Genomic DNA, 22,819 nt, shown 5'->3' on the forward strand with positions numbered 1-22,819 from the left:
GAATTAGTAAGGAGAGAGAATTTGCCAGCAAGACGGAAGCGTCAATGTCTTGGACGAGGTCCAGTTCTGTCTCTGTCCTGTTCTTGGATGATATATCAAATTAAGAGTCAATGCCGGACACTTTTGATTAATTGTAGCCATAACGGCAATCTGAATCCACACTCTGTCTATTGGAGATTAGGGTTATTATTCTGTCCAGAAAAACCTGTACAGCTCTCCCAGATCCGAGACAGATCAGCAATGTGTGTGTGTGTGTATCAGTGGAGGCTGCTGAGGGGAGGACGGCTCATAATAATGGCTGGAATGGAGCGAATGGAATGACATCAAACCATGTGTTTGATGTATTTGATACCATTCCACTTATTCCGCTCCAGCCATTACCACGAGCCCTTCCCCCTCCAATTAAGGTGCCACCAACCTCCTGTGGTGTGTATGGCCTCCTGTAGCTCAATTGGCTTGCAACGCCAGGGTTGTGGGTTCGATTCCCACGGGGGGGCAGTAGAAAAATGTATGCACTCACTAACTGTAAGTTGCTCTGGATAAGAGCGTCTGCTAAATGACTAAAATGTAAAAAATATGTGTGTGTGTGTGTGTGTTTTCACGTGAATACTTGCAGATCACTCACTGCTTTAGGAGCAACTGTTAACACCCACTACCATATTGCCTCCTTTGTGATGGTGGGAGTACAAAAATCTATAACGTGAAAAATAATGATCTCGCACACACACACCTAGCTTACTCGGTCGATTTGTCCTTCTCCAAGACAATAACTTCTGTCAGTGGTACACTGTACTGTGTGAGTGTATGTCGGTGTAACTCATGTGATGAGTAACCTTGCCTGGGATCAGAAGACTTGCATTAGCTCCTCTGAGATAATGCCTTGTCTTTAGCTCAGAGGGCTAACACAGTCTTGTGGCACTCAGGAGATATTGGTTTGAACCCATTCTGTCAAATTTGTATGAGTAAAGTGTCTATCCAGATGTAGTTGACAGTAAGTGGAACATTGGCATTAGCTCAGCGGGCTAACACATGATTGCGGTACCCAGGATTTGACCTGGGTTTGAAACCCGTCAGTCACATTTGATTGAATTAAATGTATATCCAGCTCAATTTAGAAAATAATGGTTTATACTGATCATGCTCACTGGTATCGGTGGTCTCGTACTGTGAGTCCTTCTGCAGCTCGAAGATGTCCACCTCCACCCGGGCTCTGGAAGAGCCCTCAAAGATACTGTTAATGTTCTCCCTGGCCAGGGCCAGTGCTAGCCGCTCCCCTCGCCCACACACCGACTGGTCGTCCAAAATGGCCGCTGGGGGGATAAATAGAATGATAGAAAGATAGACGAGAAGATAAAGGAGCATGAAAAACCAGACCCGGGGGCAGATGGATTCAAATGTTGTGTTTTGTCATTCCTTTCAAAATAAGTTTATCTGATCTATGTTCCAATAAGGCTGACCTTTTGACTAACATTCAACCCATCTGCGAAATGGATGCTAGGGGTGAGTCACAGAGAATCACACAGACTAGAGACATTTTCAAGGAAAGGTTATTCAGGGGGAAAAGTGGACGACCTGTCATCTGACATTTAGGATGATCACTGAATAATGATCACATCGGTGAAGTCAGCGAGATGTACATAACCAAATGAGTTAATCAATTAGTGGATGAACCTATTGACACAGCCAATCCTTATGGTAACGACCCTTGTTTACATTACAATTACTGAGGAATGAGGCATTCTCTGATCCAAGCCTTAGCTTCCTGATCTTAAATTAGCCTACAGTATGTGTATCCATGGAGACATTTATAGACTATTTTACTGTGAACTGTACTGCACTACAGCTTCCTGATCTGTATTGTTTTGTGGTACGTATGGTGAACTAAAATCCCATTCATCAAAATGGCAAGTCAATAACCACAAACAGTGGGTAAAGACACTGAGGAGTAGATGGCCTTGTCAGCCATGACAGTGTGATCCCAACGCACACATTCGGTCGTCACTAGTTACCACAGCCACAGAGTCATAAACCCCGCCTATTTCTACAATTTATCTTCTTAAAATTTGATTTTAAACCTAACCCTAATCTTAACCACGATGCTAACCTTATGCCTAACCTTAACCTTAAATTAAGACCAAATACCTACTTTTAGTTTTCATGCAATTTTATAATATACCCAACTTTGACTTTGTGACTGTGGTAACTAGCGGAAACCCACCCATTCTGACAGAGGAGAGCGCGGGAGCCTGGGTGAATGAGAGCGGGGCCATGGTCAGCAACAGCAAGAGGAAGTAAATCGACAGCAGCAGTGCTGGCAGAGCCGGCATCTTCCACTACTCCTCATGGAGAACTGTCTTCTGTCTGCCTGGTCCACCACCTGCTGGACGGTAGGACTCATTATAACATAATATACAACTATATGACATAATATATGGCTACAGCTAAATTACATAATACACACCTGACTAGGGGAGAATCTCAACTGCATACTCCTGGCATCCTCTCTCCTCGCCTCCTTCTTAAAACCCATTGGATGAGAAAGCCAGAGGTCCCTCCCCTCTGACCTTCTACTCCAATGGGTTTTAAGGAGGTGAGGAGAGAGGACGTGAGGAGAGTGCAATTGAGATTCTCCCTAGGACTTCATGTATATATTTCAGAGGTAAGGAGGCAGCACACACTCAGATAGTTCACACTCACATAGAAACTCACATGGTTACCAGAATTAGTCACTCAAGGAAACTTAAAGAGCTCAAAGCATGTAAGAAATAGGGGAAGCCAGGAGAGAGAGAGAAATGGAGAGTGAAAAAAAGGAAAGAGAGAGAGAGATTTAAGGTGTAAAAAAAAAGGTCATTAGCTGAGGAGGCATGACAAAATGAGTAAAAATCTTCAAAGTAGATTACAGCTACAGTAGTGAGATTTAGGGAGTGCCGGCACAACTGAACACAGGAAGTAGCCACGGGGTAAAACAAATCTAATATAGTTCCATCACATCCCATAACTTCATCTGTACTCTGGACAGTGAGTTATTTTGTCAACTGTCTGATTTGTAACCCCTGCTAAATGTTTATCTGTCCTGACAATGACGCCTTCTTGCATGCATTTAAATTGGATTCCAAATTGAATTTAAATTGAAAGAGTTGAGTAGGACAGGCTGACAAGGCAAGAGACTGAGGAGCGCAAGACAGTGTGAGATGAGCGGTAATAGATAAAGAAGGAGAATTTAGCTAATATTAGAGGAAGAGAGAGAGAGCACACGAGACAGCTTTAATGAGTGACAGAAAATATAGTAGGAATAGACATGGTACAAACTGTTGGAGAAAATTAGAAATGGTGCCTGGTAGAAATAAATATTATAAGGATCCTAATTAATTAGGAGCTTCCTCTAGGCTATAAGTGGTGTCATGTAGTGAGCTTGCTGTTACGGTACACTGCTACAAAACACTGCACCTCTGGGTGCATTAGCTTAAAGAGGCAATCTGCGATTGCTACATCCATTTTTGGACTTTTAAATTAATGATACATATAGCCATTGATTCTTGAAGAATATAACTTCTAAACAACTCATGAGCTTAGTTAAACTGTTGTATCCCATCAGAACCCAAAATATATGCTTTGTTTACAGAACATGGTCAAAACTATGATGTTGATCTCATCGATGGTGAGTCCTTGCATCCACAGCTCTGTCTATGAATTTGAGAATGGTTACGTATCTCCAGCCTCATCCCTCAGCTGTTTACCAAAACACTGGTGGTGTGGTGGCTTTGTTATTGTTTGAATTGCAGTTTATCTTATATTATTTTAAATGTATACATTTTAAAATATATGTTCCTTTATTATTTTCCCCAAACCCTAATTGGAATAAACTAATGTACAACAACACTTAGGCTTCTACATCCAGCTTATACATACTATATACATTTTACGGACACAATATACTTTACATTAATATCTTTTGTTTGTTTTTAGTCCCATCCTTCAGATACCCTCAACCCCTTCCATCTATCTCTGAAGACCATCCAGTTTTGATTTCAATTTGCCATATATTTTTCAACTGTGCTGTGATGTTTCACAAAAGTTCTGAACCTTTTTATTCTTGTAGTTTCTACAGATTGTAAATTAAAGATAAACATTTTTGCTAAGAGAATTATTATATTATTGATCGATTGACTATGACTTTTCAGATGACACAGCAGTGCTATTTGCAGAGTTAACTCCAGATAAATGTTGCAATTCTTCAGCCATTCTAGACCAAAAACAAGCTACATATGGACAGTACCAAAACAGATGATCTAATGATTCTGTCTCTTTGCAGCTAAATCTGCTGAGCTGGGATGGGTGTATCCCCTTTATATATAACATTCTATTAGTTGCAAGAATTTTGTATAATCATTTAAATTGAAAAACTATACGATTTGAATCCAGCGCTGTTTTGTGTATCAGTTCATAAACCATGTGCCATGGAATCGATACATCGAAAATCTCTTCCCAACTATTTTGCAATCTGTATGGCACAACTGTCCTTTTTTTAAATCCTTGAATGAAACTGCTATACTTTTTTATTTATCACAATTTTCTTTAACCAATTTAGGTCCTTACTTTCTCCCCCTTCCACTTGCCTTTTCCATTTTTGTGGTAATGCTAAAATTAGTTGGTCATAATTTTGGAAAGAGCAGACATTTACATATATATTTTATTGCTGCATGTATGACATAACTCCACCAGTCCTATTTATGATGTAATTTACAAAGATCATGCTGTTTTTTTTTTTCTTCCTAAAATAAGGTTTTTTAATCAATTAGTGTATTTGAGTTTAACCATAATATTTGTTGTAATATTTGTTCTGTCTTTTCTGGTGGATTACACTGAAATTGCAACCAACTTTCTATGGCTTGTTTTAAAAATAGCAATATTTTGGAGATTATTTCATTTTCAAATAACCTAAATTGAGAGGTTGTAATCTGAATAAAGGGAAAAAGGCCATTTTTGAACACGGGTGTCACGGGTGCTGAAGGTGGGTGTGGTGCAGGAATCAAGCGCAGGACGCAGAAACTAAGTCCAAAAGACTTTAGTGAAATATTCACGTAGTACACGAGCCCAACAAGCCCGGAGGTGAAATAAAGGCGCACACAGGCATCAAACAAAAGGCGCAATAACATGTGCGAAAAACCTCTCCAAAACAACGGAGGGAAACACGTAGCTCAGAACACCAAACAGAAGCGTAATCACACACAACACCTGACACACACAACGAGAACTAAATAGGACACTAATGAAGACTAACTAGAAACAGGTGTACAACATCAAGACAAAACCAAACGAACATGAAACATAGATCGGTGGCAGCTAGTACTCCGGGGACGACGACCGCCGAAACCTGCCCGAGCAAGGAGGAGGAGCAGCCTCGGCCGAAACCGTGACAGTACCTCCCCCTTGACGCGCGGCTCCAGCCGTGCGCCGACCCCGGCCTCGGGGACGACCAGGAGGACGCGGAGCAGGGCGCGCGGGATGGCCCCGGTGGAACTCCGACAGGAGAGACGGGTCTAGGATGTCCCTCCGCGGCACCCAGCACCGCTCCTCCGGGCCGTACCCCTCCCACTCCACGAGATACTGGAGACCCCCCATCCGGCGTCTTGAGTCCAAGATGGACCGAACGGTGTACGCCGGAGCCCCCTCGATGTCCAGTGGGGGCGGAGGAGTCTCTCCTATCTCACCTTCCTGGAGTGGACCAGCTACCACCGGCCTGAGAAGAGACACATGGAACGAGGGGTTAATATTCTTATATTCAATAGGCAGATGTAACCTATAACACACCTCGTTCAATCTTCTCAGGACTTTAAAAGGCCCCACAAACCGCCGACCCAGCTTCCGGCAGGGCAGGCGGAGGGGCAGGTTTCTGGTTGAGAGCCAGACTCGATCTCCGGGTGCGTACACCAGCCCCTCACTGCGGTGGAGATCGGCGCTCGCCTTGTGTCGACGGATGGCCCGCTGCAGGTGGACGTGTGCACCGTTCCACGTCTCCTCCGAGCGCCTCATCCAATCATCCACCGCAGGGGCCTCGATCTGGCTCTGCTGCCAAGGTGCCAGAACCGGCTGGTAACCTAACACACATTGGAAGGGGGTTAGGTTGGTAGAGGAGTGGCGGAGAGAGTTCTGGGCCATCTCGGCCCAGGGAATATACCGAGCCCACTCCTCCGGCCGGTCCTGGCAATACGACCTCAGAAACCTACCCACATCCTGGTTGACTCGTTCTACCTGCCCATTGCTCTCTGGGTGGTACCCCGAGGTAAGGCTCACCGAGACCCCCAAACGCTCCATGAACGCTCTCCAGACTCGGGAGGTAAACTGGGGGCCTCGATCAGACACTATATCCTCGGGTACCCCGTAATGCCGGAAGACGTGGGTAAATAGTGCCTCAGCGGTCTGTAGGGCAGTAGGAAGACCCGACATAGGGAGAAGACGACAGGCCTTAGAGAACCGGTCCACAACGACCAGGATGGTGGTATTCCCCTGAGAGAGGGGAAGGTCTGTCACAAATTCCACTGAGAGGTGGGACCATGGTCGTTGTGGAACGGGCAGGGGTTGTAACTTACCCCTGGGCAGGTGTCTGGGAGCCTTACACTGGGCGCACACCGAGCAGGAGGAGACATAAACCCTCACATCCCTGGCTAACGTGGGCCACCAGTATTTATTGCTAAGACAATGCACTGTCCGGCCAATACCCGGATGTCCAGAGGACGGTGACGTGTGAGCCCAGTAAATGAGTCGATCCCGAACTTCGAGCGGAACGTACTTCCGACCCACAGGACACTGTGGAGGGCTGGGGTCGGTACGCAACGCCCGCTCGATTTCAGCATCGACCTCCCACACAACCGGTGCCACAAGACAAGACGCCGGTAGTATGGGAGTAGGCTCAACGGACCTCTCCTCCGTGTCATACCGCCGGGACAGCGCATCTGCCTTACCGTTCTGGGACCCAGGGATGTACGTGATTTTAAATACGAACCTGGCGAGAAACATACTCCATCGAGCCTGGCGAGGGTTCAGTCTCCTCGCTGCCCGGATGTACTCCAGGTTCCGATGGTCTGTCAAAATGAGGAAAGGGTGTTGAGCCCCCTCAAGCCAATGCCTCCACACCTTAAGGGCCTGAACTACAGCTAACAGCTCCCTGTCCCCGACGTCATAATTTCGCTCCGCCGGGCTGAGCCTTTTAGAGTAAAAGGCACAGGGGCGGAGTTTAGGTGGCGTGCCGGACCGTTGAGAGAGTACGGCCCCTATACCGGCCTCAGACGCGTCCACCTCGACCTGAAAGGGTAAGGCGGGGTCCGGATGCGCCAGCACCGGAGCCGACGTAAACAGGTCCTTCAGTCTCCCAAAGGCCCTGTCCGCCTCAGCTGACCACTGCAGGCGCACCGGACCCCCTTTCAGAAGGGACGTGATGGGAGCTGCCACCTGTCCAAAACCCCGGATAAACCTCCGGTAGTAATTCGCAAAGCCCAAGAACTGCTGCACCTCTTTGACAGTGGTTGGGGTTTGCCAATTACGCACGGCTGACACACGGTCCACCTCCATTCTCACCTCCATTCTCCTCCCCTAGGCGACAACCGATAACCCAAAAAGGAGACCGACTCCTGGAAAAACAGACATTTCTCTGCCTTGACATACAGGTCGTGCTCCAACAGCCTCATCAATACACGACGCACCAGGGCTATATGCTCGGCTCGGGTAGACGAGTACACTAGAATGTCATCAATGTACACGACCACCCCTTGCCCCTGCATATCCCGGAAAATCTCATCCACGAAGGATTGGAAGACTGATGGAGCATTCATCAACCCGTATGGCATGACGAGATACTCAAAATGACCCGACGTGGTACTAAACGCTGTTTTCCATTTGTCGCCCTCCCTAATGCGCACCAAGTTATACGCGCTCCTGAGATCCAGTTTTGTGAAAAACCGCACTCCGTGCAATGACTCCGTCATGGTCGCAATCAGAGGGAGTGGATAACTGTATTTCACAGTAATCTGATTGAGACCACGGTAATCAATGCACGGGCGCAACCCTCCATCTTTTTTCTTCACAAAAAAGAAGCTCGAGGAGGCGGGAGAAGTGGAGGGCCGTATGTAGCCCTGTCTCAAAGATTTGGCTATGTAAGTTTCCATAGCTTTTCTCTCCTCTTGAGACAAAGGATACACGTGGCTCCGTGGGAGCGCTGCTCCTGCCTGGAGATCAATCGCACAATCCCCCTGTCTATGAGGAGGCAACTGCGTCGCCCTAGCTTTACTAAACACGATAGCCAAATCCCCATATTCAGGCGGAATGTGCAGTGCGGGCACTTGGTTTGGACTTTCCACCGAAGTCGCCCCCACGGAAACCCCCAGACATCGCCCCTCACACTGAGCAGACCACCCATTGAGAGCTCTCTGTTGCCACGAAATGGCAGGGTTATGGGTACTTAACCAGGGAATTCCCAGCACCACCGGGTACGCAGGAGAGTCGATCAGATATAGCTGTATTGTCTCCTCATGACCCCCCTGCGTACACATCCTAAGTGGCGCTGTGATTTCCCTAATCAACCCCGACCCCAACGGGTGGCTATCTAAAGCATGAACGGGAAAAGACTTGTCAACAGACAGGAGAGGAATCCCTAAATCTAAACAAAACTTCCGATCAACAAAATTCCCAGCTGCGCCTGAATCTACTAGCGCCTTATGCTGGGAATGAGGTGCAACCTGTGGAAAACAAACAGGTATACAAAAGTGCACAACAGAGAGCTCTGGGTAAGTGGGGCGTCTACTCACCTGGGAAGGCTCCCCAGTGCGTGGCCTGTTGTCTCCTCCCTCTGGGAACCCTCCCCAGCACCTGGCCGCAGTGTGCCCTCCACGACCGCAATTGGTGCAGGGGACAGGCCCCCTCGGGCTCCTCCTCCTCCTTTCTCTAGCGCCAGCACCCCCGAGCTCCATAGGGCTCGGCTTGGAGGTGCTGGAGGGTGGAATGGACGGACCCCACTTGGGACGTCCACGGGTGGCCAGCAGGGTGTCCAGACGGATGGACATGTCGACCAACTGGTCGAAGGTGAAATTGGTGTCCCTGCAGGCCAACTCACGTTGAACGTCCTCCCCTAGGCTACATCGAAAATGGTCGATGTGGGCCCGTTCATTCCACCCTGCGTCTGCCGCTAGAGTCCGGAACTCCAGTGCGAACGCCTATGCGCTCCTCCTCCCCTGTCTCAGGTAGAATAGACGCTCCCCCGCCGCTTTGCCCTCAGGTGGATGGTCGAACACGGCCTTGAAGCGACGGGAGAACTCTGCGTAGGAGATGGTGGTGGCGTCCATCCTCCTCCACTTGGCGTTGGCCCATTCCAACGCCTTGCCCGTGAGACAGGAGATGAGGGCGGAAACGCTCTCGTGTCCCGAGGGCACCGGGTGTACAGTGGCCAGGTAGAGCTCCACCTGCAGGAGGAACCCCTAACACCCGGCAGCTGTGCCGTCATACGCCCTCGGGAGCGAGAGCCGAATCCCACTGGGTTCCGGACCTGGGACTGGTGGACCGGCCGATGGGGGTGGCAAGGTAGGTGGAGGTGTGGGTACCCCTCTGGACTCCCATCGGTGCAGGGTGTTGATGACATCCTGTAGAGCGGTCCCCAGTTGTCTGATCTGGTCATCCTGGCAGCGGACATGCTCCTCCAGCGACTCAGGTGTGGCTGTTGCTCCTGCTGATTCCATTATATATGGTGTGTGATTCTGTCACGGGTTCTGAAGGTGGGTGTGGTGCAGGAATCAAGCGCAGGACGCAGAAACTAAGTCCAAAAGACTTTAGTGAAATATTCACATAGTACACGAGCCCAACAAGCCCGGAGGCGAAATAAAGGCGCACACAGGCGTCAAACAAAAGGCGCACTAACATGTGCGAAAAACCTCTCCAAAACAACGGAGGGAAACACGTAGCTCAGAACACCAAACAGAAGCGTAATCACACACAACACCTGACACACACAACGAGAACTAAATAGGACACTAATGAAGACTAACTAGAAACAGGTGTACAACATCAAGACAAAACCAAACGAACATGAAACATAGATCGGTGGCAGCTAGTACTCCGGGGACGACGACCGCCGAAACCTGCCCGAGCAAGGAGGAGGAGCAGCCTCGGCCAAAACCGTGACAACGGGGTGAGCCATTCTTACTAATGTGCTAGATAACCAGTTTAGATTTAAGTATAGCTTTTGTATGACTGAGAGGTCTAATGCTTTAATATTTAATAAATTCTGCCCCCTGAATTATTTTTTCTTCTTTTTGTCTTTTCAAGATGGTGTAGCAGTGTGGTCGTGTTTCTTTCTGTGTCCTTGTGTAAATAGCCAGTTTTTTTTGTGTGTCTATTTTGTATATATTTCTCAATTTTACTTTTCATTCTTTAACTAAATATACTTTCCTGCAACCCGCCTCACCCAACGTGGAAAGGATTCTATTATTTCTTTATAACTTTTATCAAGAACCTTAAGCTGAAACTAGTCTAGCTGCAACCGAATGGCTACTTGCTATTAGCCACTGTTAGCGTCTTCACCATTGTCCGTGGCCTGCACTACCCACCAGCCAGCTCTAGCTCTAGCCTGGACAATTTGTCGGCCAGTCTGCACAGCATGCTATCGACCCAGAGCATATCGGATTTTCTGCCGGAATCACTGGACCCTAGCGCCGGATCATCGCAACCAGCTAGCTGCAACCAAATGGCTGTTGTCGTTGGCTAATTACCATTGCCCCTTAGCAAGCACCAGTTAGCCTTGAGCTAGCCTCGAGCCAGGCCCATCTCCCGGCTATCTACCTCTCTGTCAGCCGGACGGGAACTCTTAGTGTTGACATGGAGCCCCGCCGATCCAACACGACTGGTTTGCCGACGTAATCGTCTGATGTGGTTTCAACACGCTTCCCGTTACGACGTCGACCACGAAGATCCATCTGCTAGCCCCGGCCCGCTAGCACACGCAAGCCGGGCCTCTTGCTCGCCAGTGCTGTAGCAGCCCCCGAACTACCTCCGAACTCTCCTATTGCTGTTCACCGGACCTTATGATAACTCAGCTATACAGCTGATGCCTGCTGGACTGTTCCTTTATACGGTACCGCATCCTGTTTATGTTTAGCCTCAGCCCAAACTTTGTCGCCATTACCAGCTGTTGTCTTAGCTCTCTCGAATAACACCTGTGATTGCTTTATGCCTCTCTCCCATGTCAATATGCCTTGCTTATTGCTGTTTCGGTTATTTCTTATTGTACTATTTCACTGTAGAGCCCCCAGCCCAGCTCAACCTGCCTTAGACAGCTCCTTTGTCCCACCCCCCATACACGCGGAGACCGACTCAATCGGTGCCTCCAGTGATGCTATCTCTTTCATTGTTACCCAACGCTTAGGTTTACCTCCACTGTACTCATATCCTTCCATATCCTTGTCTGTACATAATGCCCTGAATCTATTCTACAACGCCCGGAAATCTGCCCCTTTTTTTCTCTGTATCACTCCTACTCCCCAGGTGTTATCATTTGTTGACTTCTGTAACCGTAAAAGCCTTGGTTTCTTACACGTTAACATCTGAAGCCTCCTCCCTAAGTTTGAGTTATTCACTGCGTTAGCACACTCCGCCAACCCTGATGTTCTAGCAGTGTCTGAATCCTGGCTTAGGAAGGCCACCAAAAATTCAGAAATGTCCATCCCCAACTACAACATTTTCTGTCTCGATAGAACTGCCAAAGGGGGTGGGGTTGCAATCTACTGTAGAGATAGCCTGCAGATCTCTATCATACTATCCAGGTCTGTGCCCAAACAGTTTGAGCTTCTACTTCTAAAAATCCACCTTTCCAGAAATAAGTCTCTCACTGTTGCCGCTTGCTACAGACCCCCCTCAGCCCTGAGCTGTGCCCTGGACACCATATGTGAACTGATTGCCCCCCCATCTATCCTCAGAGTTCGTGCTGCTTGGTGACCTAACCTGGGATATGCTTAACACCCCGGCTAACCTACAATCTAAACTAGATGCCCTGAATCTCACACAAATGATCAACGAACCTACCAGGTACAACCCAAAATCTGTAAACATGGGCACCCTCATAGATATCATCCTGACAAATTTACCCTCTAAATACACCTCCGCTATCTTCAACCAGGATCTCCACAGTCAAACGACCACCCCTCATCACTGTCAAACACTCCCTGAAACACTTTAGCGAGCAGGCCTTTCTAATTGACCTGGCCCGGGTATCCTGGATGGATATTGACCTCATTCCGTCAGTAGAGGATGTCTGGTTGTTCTTTAAAAGTGCTTTCCTCTCAATCTTAAATAAGCATGCCCCATTCAAAAAATTCAGAACTAAGAACAGATATAGCCCCTGGTTCTCCTCATACTTGACTTCCCTTGACCAGCACAAAAAGATCCTGTGGCGTACTGCAATAGTGTTGAACAGCCCCCGCGATATGCAACTTTTCAGGGAAGTCAGGAACCAATATACACAATCAGTTAGGAAAGCAAAGGCTAGTTTTTTCAAACAGAAATTTGCATCCTGTAGCACTAACTCCAAAAAGTTTTGGGACACTGTAAAGTCCATAAGAGCACCCCCTCCCAACTGCCCACTGCACTAAGGCTAGGAAACACTGTCACCACCGATAAATCTACAATAATCGAGAATTTCAACAAGCATTTTGCTACGGCTGGCCATGCTTTCCACTTGGCTACCACTATCCCGGCCACCAGCTCTGCACCCTCCGCTGTAATTTGCCCATATCGGAGGGCCTGTTGTCTGGACCTCTGGCAGTCTTGTCGTCTATCGTGTCGGATGCTGGTGGTTATTGCTGTCAAACAAAGAGTCCGCTTAGGCTGCACTTTGATTAGAAGTTTTATTCATATCACAAGATGTCAGCATAAGTTTACAGACCCGCAGTGTCTGGAGAAACAGCGTCCCAAACTAATCTGTCTGTTTCTAACACCCCCTGCCTCCAGCATATACTTATAAACAATGTAAAAATATGGGTTGCTCCCTCTGCTGTCCAATCACCTGTCTCCCCTGGGGCGTCACCCTACAACTGGCTACTTTTGAACTAACATAAACAACATTCCATTTCTTCATGAAAAACATTAACAAAGACATAATCCTAATACACTACAGTCTCTATGGGGGTGCCCATAGATCCCATCAATGATGTTGCTCTTGCTGCTGGTGACGCTCGGATCCACCTCTATGCGGACGACACCATTTTGTATACATCTGGCCCTTCATTGGACACTGTGTTAACAAACCTCCAAACGAGCTTCAACGCCATACAACACTCCTTCCGTAGCCTCCAACTGCTCTTAAACACTAGTAAAACTAAATGCATGCTCTTCAACCGAACGCTGCTTGCACCCGCCCACCTGACTAGAATCACTACTCTCGGTGGGTCTGACCTAGAGTATGTGGACAATAAAAAATACCTAGGTGTCTGGTTAGACTGTAAACTCTCCTTCCAGACTCACATTAAGCATCTCCAATCAAAAGTTAGATCTAGAATCAGCTTCCTATTTCGCAACAAAGCCTCCTTCACTCATGCTGCCAAACATGCCCTCGTAAAACTGACTATCCTACCGATCCTTGACTTCGGCGATGTCATTTACAAAATAGCCTCCAACACTCTACTCAGCAAATTAGATGTAGTCTATCACAGTGCCATCCGTTTTGTCACCAAAGCCCCATATACTACCCACCATTGTGACCTGTACACTCTTGTTGGCTGGCCCTCACTACATATTCGCCACCAAACCCACTGGCTCCAGGTCATCTATAAATCACTGCTAGACAAATCCCTGTCTTATCTTAGCTCACTGGTCACCATAGCAACACCCACCCGTAGTCTGCGCTCCAGCAGGTATATCTCACTGGTCATCCCCAAAGCCAACACGTCCTTTGGCCGCGATTCCTTCCAGTTCTCTGCTGCCAATGACTGGAACGAACTGCAAAAATCTCTGAAGCTGGAGACTCTTATCTCCCTCACTAACTTTAGGCGTCAGTTGTCAGAGCAGCTTACCGATCACTGCACCTTTACACAGCCCATCTGTAATTAGCCCATCCAACTACCTCATCCCCATATTGTTATTTATTTTGCTACTTTGCACCCCAGTATCTCTATTTGCACATCATCTTTTGCACATCTATCATTCCAGTGTTAATACGAAAGTGTAACTATTTTGCACTATGGCCTATTTATTGCCTTACCTCCATAATTTACTACATTCGCACACACTGTATATATATTTTCTGCTGTATTTTTTACTTTATGTTTTGTTTACCCCATATGTAACTCTGTGTTGTTGTTTTTAATCGCACTGCTTTGCTTTATCTTGGCCAGGTCGCAGTTGTAAATGAGAACTTGTTCTCAACTGGCTTACTTGGTTAAATAAAGGTTAAATAAATACATAAATAAATATTGTGACGTCACGAGAGGCTACACAGCTTTCAGCGGGATTGCTCAAGTAGTGCAAGGAGACAAGGTTCAAACAAAACAAGGATTTTATTATAGGTCTTGGGAAATTAACGAAAATATAACAAAATTCTGTTCTCTTGTGGCTCTTTAAGGGTTAACAGTTCCGGGATGTCTCTTCCACATCCAAAATCATAATTCTCACTCGCTCAGATAACTTTTCCCCAGCCTTACTGTAGTCCACGTTGCAGCTAGTGGCCAACCCAGCAAAAAGTCCTTCCAAATGTCTCTCACGTATTTCCACAGGTGCATATATCCAAAGGTGAGTATTTCCCAAAGGTAAGTATCTCCAAATCCTTATATTCCTCATGGAAGTGGACGTGCAGCACTCTTGTCCTCCAGAGAGCCCAGGTTGGAGACTGTGTCTCTTCCCTTCCCAAACCTTCAGCTCATCAGCTCCTCATTTGTTTCAGCTGCGTGGGAAGATTGGCCATAGAGGGGTGGAGTTCCCGACCATACCAGCAGATGGAGCCATAGCTGTCTGGGTTTGCAGCCACCTCAGGGGATGTAACGTCCCTCCAGGACACAGCCTCTCGTGACATCACACATCCCCCTCCTCGGGACCGACGTCCTCGTCGGGGTAAAGGCAGCGAAGAAGGCATCACGCCGGGAGAGGGCGTCCGCATTGCCGTGGTGCTTGCCAGACTGCTCTCTCTTCAACTCCTCCAACTCTAGGACCAGGGACTCAGCCTCCTGTTGTCTCTCCTTGAGTTTCTTACTGAACGCATCAGCCTTGGTTTTAGCAGAGTTTAGCTTCTGTTGAGCAGCTTTCAGTTCCTTCTCTCTCTCTGCCTCCACATTCTTCATCTTGTTCTCCAACACCTTGTACTTCTCCTCTGCCTTCTTCTGGACCTCCTTACTACTGCGCAGGGTCTCCTCACACTCCTCGATGGTCCTGCGCAGCCTCTCCAGCTCCTCCTGTTGCTTAGGGAAGGAGCTCTGTTGGAGTTTAGCCTGGAGGATATCTAACTCTTCTGTCTTCATGTCTAACTGTTGCTTTAACAAACGATACCTCTCAGCGGTCCCCTTCAGACCAGACAGTTCTTTGTCCAGATTCTGTAGCTCCGTCTCTGTGTCGGTCTGGGCACCTGCCATCCCTATCAGAGCCCGGGCGGGAGTGAGTAACTCGGAGGATTGCACCGGAGCCTTCCCAGGATGAGTCTTGCCTCTCCGTTTCCGAGGTACTCGGGTTATCCTCTCCTGAGACTCTCTCCAGAGTGGGTAAAAGGCTGGGCAGTCTCGTCCAATTAGGACAGGGACGGGGAGGGAATCAACCACCCCCGCCGTCGTGTGTATGGTTCCCCGTGTGCTGGTCATTGTAAGTTCAGTAATGGGGTATTCTCTGGTGTCCCCATGGACACAGGAAACTGGGAGGACTTTCCCCAGGGTCAGACATGTTGGGCCCACCAAATCCTTACGCACCAGGGTGGCCCGGCTACCAGAATCCAGTAAGGCCTCCACATCATGGTGATTCACAGTTACCGGGCAGGTGGGGGGTCGATCTGGGCCGCCATCTACGACTCCCAAGAGCGAGGCAAAACGGTGTGTGGGTGCTGAGCTGGAGGACTCCGCAGTGGGCATAGGTTCATCGGCTGGTTTCCCACACTGCCAGGAGATATGTCCCATCTCCCCACACCGGTAACACTGTCGAAGTTTCCCCCTCCTGGTGTACTCTTCTTGGACCCGCCTGGTTTCTGGCTCCCCCTGGAGCCGGGATAAGTCCTGACGTGGCTGGGTTCGAGACCTTGGGGTCCTTTGGACGGGTTCTTCCCATTTGTGGTGGGGCCGCACTCCTGGGGTCTTTTTCGGGAAGCATTCAGCATCTCCGCTGTGGCCTGGTACTTTTCCACAGCTTCCACGGTCAGATCAGCCGTGGTCAAGGCCTGTTGACTGATGAACCGTTTTGCCTCATAAGGCAGGGGCGCGTGAGTAACGATCCACCACAACGGCCTCCACCACCGCCGCTGCTGTATTCCTCTGCGGATCCAGCCATTTCCTTGCGATTCGGACAAGTTCATGCATCTGCGCCCGAGGAGGTTGGTCTGGTTGGAAGGTCCAGCTGTGAAAGCGCTGGGCCATACCAAACTTTGTGAGTCCATATCTGCTGAGGATCTCAGACTTCAGGGCATCATAGTCAGTAACCTGGTCAGGGCCCAGGTCCCGGACAGCATTCAGCGATTCCCCGGTTAGAAAGGGGGCTAACAGACCAACCCACTGTTGCTTGGGCCAGGCTTCCCTAGTGGCCGTGGCCTCAAATGCATGCAGGTATGCCTCAATGTCATCGGTAGCTCCCATCTTAGATATAAAGTCACTTGCCTTTATTGGGCGGGTATTTTGGACCACCCTCTGTCTCTGCAACTGCAATTCCTCTGCCTTCAGAAGGTTGGCTTTCTTTTGCTCCTCCAAGAGAGCCACGTTTGCTTGCATCTGGGCTTGCTGGCCAGCAACAAGGGCTTTCAATATGTCCTCCATTTCAGTCGGGCGGGAGCCTACGGCCAACTTGGAAAACTGGGTGATCAAACCTTCGGTATCCTCCTCTGACATGCACTATTAACGCTTGAGCGTGCCCGTATTCTCCACCATCTGTGACGTCACGAGAGGCTACACAGCTTTCAGCGGGATTGCTCAAGTAGTGCAAGGAGACAAGGTTCAAACAAAACAAGGATTTTATTATAGGTCTTGGGAAATTAACGAAAATATAACAAAATTCTGTTCTCTTGTGGCTCTTTAAGGGTTAACAGTTCCGGGATGTCTCTTCCACATCCAAAATCATAATTCTCACTCGCTCAGATAACTTTTCCCCAGCCTTACTGTAGTCCACGTTGCAGCTAGTGGCCAACCCAGCAAAAAGTCCTTCCAAATGTCTCTCACGTATTTCCACAGGTGCATATATCCAAAGGTGAGTATTTCCCAAAGGTAAGTATCTCCAAATCCTTATATTCCTCATGGAAGTGGACGTGCAGCACTCTTGTCCTCCAGAGAGCCCAGGTTGGAGACTGTGTCTCTTCCCTTCCCAAACCTTCAGCTCATCAGCTCCTCATTTGTTTCAGCTGCGTGGGAAGATTGGCCATAGAGGGGTGGAGTTCCCGACCATACCAGCAGATGGAGCCATAGCTGTCTGGGTTTGCAGCCACCTCAGGGGGATGTAACGTCCCTCCAGGACACAGCCTCTCGTGACATCACAATATATATATATGAATAGAACCGTTTTAATTTTGTCTGGCTTGCCATTCCAAATCAAATGTAAATATATTTTTCGCATATAATTTAAAAAACAAGTCGTTAAGTGTAGGCAGGGCCATAAGCAAATAGGTAAACTGGGATATGACAAAATAGTTAATCAGGGTGATTTTCCCACAAATAGACAGGTATTTTCTTTTCCATGGTAGCAACATTTTATCTATTTTTGCTAACTTTCTATTAAAATGTATTGTAGTGAGATCATTTCTTTCTCTCGGGATATGAATACAGAGTATGTCCATTTCGCAGTCAGACCATTTTATTGGTAAACTACACGGTAATGTAAAAGTTGTATTTTTTAGTGATCCAATATGTAATATGCTACACTTATTACAATTTGGTTGTAATACAGAGAGGTTAGAAACAATTTCTAGATCCTCTATGAGGCTATGGAGCAATCCAAATTGTGGATTTAAAAGAAAATATGAATCATCAGCGTATAATGACACCTTTGTTTTTAAGCCCTGGATTTCTAGTCCCTTGATATTATTGTTGGATCTGTTTTTAATAGCTAACATTTCGATGGCCGTAATAAATAGATATGCCGATAGTGGACAACCTTGTTTTACTCCTCTTGACAGTTTAATACCTTCTGAGAAGTAGCCATTATTTACTATTTTACACCTAGGGTTAATATACATAACTTTAACCCATTTTATAAGAGATTCTCCAAAATTAGGCATTTATATATACACTGAACAGAAATATAAATACAGTGGGGAAAAAAAGCATTTAGTCAGCCACCAATTGTGCAAGTTCTCCCACTTAAAAAGATGAGAGAGGCCTGTAATTTTCATCATAGGTACACGTCAACTATGACAGACAAAATGAGGAAAAAAAATTCAGAAAATCACATTGTAGGATTTTTAATGAATTTATTAGCAAATTATGGTGGAAAATAAGTATTTGGTCAATAACAAAAGTTTCTCAATACTTTGTTATATACCCTTTGTTGGCAATGACACAGGTCAAACGTTTTCTGTAAGTCTTCACAAGGTTTTCACACACTGTTGCTGGTATTTTGGCCCATTCCTCCATGCAGATCTCCTCTAGAGCAGTGATGTTTTGGGGCTGTCGCTGGGCAACACGGACTTTCAACTCCCCTCCAAAGATTTTCTATGGGGTTGAGATCTGGAGACTGGCTAGGCCACTCCAGGACCTTGAAATGCTTCTTACGAAGCCACTCCTTCGTTGCCCGGGCGGTGTGTTTGGGATCATTGTCATGCTGAAAGACCCAGCCACGTTTCATCTTCAATGCCCTTGCTGATGGAAGGAGGTTTTCACTAAAAATCTCACGATACATGGCCCCATTCATTCTTTCCTTTACACGGATCAGTCGTCCTGGTCCCTTTGCAGAAAAACAGCCCCAAAGCATGATGTTTCCACCCCCATGCTTCACAGTAGGTATGGTGTTCTTTGGATGCAACTCAGCATTCTTTGTCCTCCAAACACGACGAGTTGAGTTTTTACCAAAAAGTTCTATTTTGGTTTCATCTGACCATATGACATTCTCCCAATCCTCTTCTGGATCATCCAAATGCACTCTAGCAAACTTCAGACGGGCCTGGACATGTACTGGCTTAAGCAGGGGGACACGTCTGGCACTGCAGGATTTGAGTCCCTGGCGGCGTAGTGTGTTACTGATGGTAGGCTTTGTTACTTTGGTCCCAGCTCTCTGCAGGTCATTCACTAGGTCCCCCCGTGTGGTTCTGGGATTTTTGCTCACCGTTCTTGTGATCATTTTGACCCCACGGGGTGAGATCTTGCGTGGAGCCCCAGATCGAGGGAGATTATCAGTGGTCTTGTATGTCTTCCATTTCCTAATAGTTGCTCCCACAGTTGATTTCTTCAAACCAAGCTGCTTACCTATTGCAGATTCAGTCTTCCCAGCCTGGTGCAGGTCTACAATTTTGTTTCTGGTGTCCTTTGACAGCTCTTTGGTCTTGGCCAAAGTGGAGTTTGGAGTGTGACTGTTTGAGGTTGTGGACAGGTGTCTTTTATACTGATAACAAGTTCAAACAGGTGCCATTAATACAGGTAACGAGTGGAGGACAGAGGAGCCTCTTAAAGAAGAAGTTACAGGTCTGTGAGAGCCAGAAATCTTGCTTGTTTGTAGGTGACCAAATACTTATTTTCCACCATAATTTGCAAATAAATTCATTAGAAATCCTACAATGTGATTTTCTGGATTTCTTTTCTTCTCAATTTGTCTGTCATAGTTGACGTGTACCTATGATGAAAATGATGGGCCTCTCTCATCTTTTTAAGTGGGAGAACTTGCACAATTGGTGGCTGACTAAATACTTTTTTTCCCCACTGTACAACATGCAACAATTTCAAAGGTTTGACTGTGTAACAGTTCATATAAGGAAATCAGTCAATTGAAATAAATTCATTAGGCCCTAATCTATGGATTTCACATGACTGGGAATAAAGATATGCATCTGTTAGTCACAGGTACCTTAAAGAAACGTAGGGACGTGGATCAGAAAACCAGTCAGTATATGGTGTGACCACCATTTGCCTCATGCAGTGCGACACATCTCCTTCGCATAGAGTTAATCAGGCTGTTGATTGTGGCCTGTGGAATGTTGTTCCACTCCTCTTCAATGGCTGTGCGAAGTTGCTGGATATTGGCGGGAACTGGAACACGCTGTCGTACACGTTGATCCAGAGCATCCCAAACATGCTCAATGGGTGACATGTCGGGTGAGTATGCAGGCCATGGAAGAACTGGGACATTTTCAGCTTCCAGGAATTGTATACAGATCCTTGTGACATGGGGCCGTGTATTTTCATGCTGAAACATGAGGTGATAGCGATGGATGAATGGATTATCTTGGCAAAGAAGAAATGCTCACTAACAGGGATGTAAACAAAGTTGTGCACAAATTTGATTGGGTTCGATCCCCGGGACCACCCATGCGTAAAAATGTATGCCCACATGAATGTAAGTCGCTTTGGAAAAAAGCGTCTGCTAAATGGCATATTATTATTATTATATTATTGTTACAGGAGGGGGTCACAGTTCCGGAGCGACCCACTAGGTGTCATCCTCCGACAACCTTAGGCACCTCCTCACTCACAGTCGGGACTAATCATCATCCTATTGGTGTCACCTGTGACTATCGGTTCACCTGTGTATTTATGCCCTCACTTCCCAGTGTTACCTTGCTCAGTTTTTTCTGCTAGTTTCAATATGCCAAGCAGTACTACTCAGTGTCTGATCGGAGATCTATGTACAGGTACTTGAAAAGAGTTCTCCCTTTTTCGTTATTTGTTTCAGTCTTAGGTAGTATTTCGTATTTTGGCTGTCCGCCGGATTTTGGAAACGTATTTGCTCCGCCTTTCTTTTATCGTGATAAGTCCGTTATTTTGTATTTTCGCTTCGGGACCACCAGTAAAGATCCTTGTTTCACCATCTCTGCCTACTGCCTACTGTATATCCTGCACCGCACCTGGGTCACATCTCACCCCAACCCTTACAGAAAACTGAGCCAATATGGACCCAGCGGAGGCAGCACAGTATCGGAGCGCATTGGCAACACAGGGAGCTATACTGAACCAACACGACCACAGCCTGCAGCAGATCACCGAGAATCTCCGCCAGCTGACGATCGCCATGCAGAGCTGGGTGGACACCCGACCTGCCCCGGCAGCCGGCGGAGTGGAAGCCGCGGCAGCACCGTCTCCAGTCTCGCCTGCGACATCGCGGGAACCCCACCTACCACCTCTGGAGAGGTATGACTGCAGGGAATTTCTCACCCAGTGTTCCCTGGTATTCAGCCTACAACCCTCCTTCTTCCCGACGGAGCAGGGCCGGGTGGCCTACATCATCACTCTGTTGACGGGTCGGGCCCTTTCCTGGGCTACCACGGAGTGGGAGAGCCAAACTCTGGCGTGCTCCGACTCCTACCAATTCACCCGGAAACTACGCAAGTTGTTCGACACCTCTAAGGTGGTGTCGGGGCACGAGGCCGGGAGGTGGCTCACGGCCTGTTGGCAGGGTGACCGTTCGGTGGCGGACTACTCCTGGAGTTCCGGACCCGGGCTCGAGAGGCAGGATGGGAGGAGGCCGCCCTGGTTGTCCTTTATGCCCAGGGGCTATCGGAGGGGATGAAGGACGAACTCTCCTTCAGGGAGCTGCCTGAGTGACTGGACGGCCTCGTCGAACTCTCGGTGCGGGTAGACAATCAGTGTCGTGAAAGGGCGCATGAGAGAGGGATGACGCAAGGCGCACCTCCGCATCCCCCTATCAACCCAGAGGCTTTCCGCCGATTCAGGGAGGAGACACCTCAGGAGGAGGCTATGAAGCTGGGGGCGGCGCGCTTGTCCAGGATGGAGAGGCAGAGGCGTCTACGCCTGGGACGTTGCCTGTACTGTGGCCAGGCAGGTCACCACTGCGACTCATGCCCGGAGAAGCCGGTAAACGGGAGGGCTTGCTAGTATCGGGAGGGGTGCTAGCGAGCCGGAACCAAAACCCCAACACCAGAGACTCCTGGACTTTTCTCCCCGTCAGGGTTCAGTGGGACTGCGCTGCGCGTCGGGTGCATGCACTGGTGGATTCTGGGGCCGCGGGAAACCTGATGGACGCTGGGCTGGCCCAAGGGTGGAGCGTTCTGTTACTTTCCCTCTCCGAGCCGGTTCCGGTCATGGGCCTGGACGGCCGGCCATTGGGGTCAGGCTTCATCACCCGGCGCACTGTCCCCGTGCATGTCCGGATGGCAGGGGGGCTATGGGAGGATATCCAGTTTTTCATTGTGGATTCTCCAGAGTGTCCCCTCGTCCTCGGCCACCACAGGCTAGTCACCCACAAACCTCCTGGAGGGAGGCTCCGCTTCCGTCTTGTTCCGGTCTCCACCAACCTCTCATCAACCCAAACCATTGTTCCAGACCACCTACCAGTCCTCACCTCTTCCCCAGGTCCCGCACTCCGAACCGCCTACCGCCTTAGCGGTGGTTGCCACCGGGAGGATGGCGGCTACAGACACCGTCACAGGCCCAGACCTGGCAGGCGTTCCACGGGAGTAATGGGATCTGGGGGAGGTGTTTAGTAAGAGGCGTGCCAAGGGCCTACC

The 22,819-nt window shown here is 48.2% G+C and overlaps 1 protein-coding gene across 3 annotated transcripts in view; it reads right to left on the minus strand.

The window, feature by feature from the left end:
- The window catches only part of LOC121586438 (glutamate receptor ionotropic, kainate 5-like), a 115,700-nt gene that overhangs the window by 26,399 nt on the left and 66,482 nt on the right, over positions 1–22,819 (minus strand). For 2 of the 3 annotated variants that reach the window (XM_041903114.1, XM_041903113.2), the window contains exons 3-4: positions 2,219–2,377; positions 1,146–1,310 (exon numbers count right to left, since the gene is read on the minus strand). In XM_041903114.1, coding sequence (XP_041759048.1) covers positions 1,146–1,310; positions 2,219–2,327 — 274 coding nt within the window. In that variant the 5' untranslated portion in view covers positions 2,328–2,377. Of the gene's footprint in view, positions 1–1,145; positions 1,311–2,218; positions 2,381–22,819 lie in introns of all 3 variants that reach the window. The other variant, XM_041903112.2, reaches the window with a different exon arrangement.

This window comes from Coregonus clupeaformis, chromosome 17, assembly GCF_020615455.1.
Source record: "Coregonus clupeaformis isolate EN_2021a chromosome 17, ASM2061545v1, whole genome shotgun sequence".
NCBI lineage: Eukaryota > Metazoa > Chordata > Actinopteri > Salmoniformes > Salmonidae > Coregonus > Coregonus clupeaformis.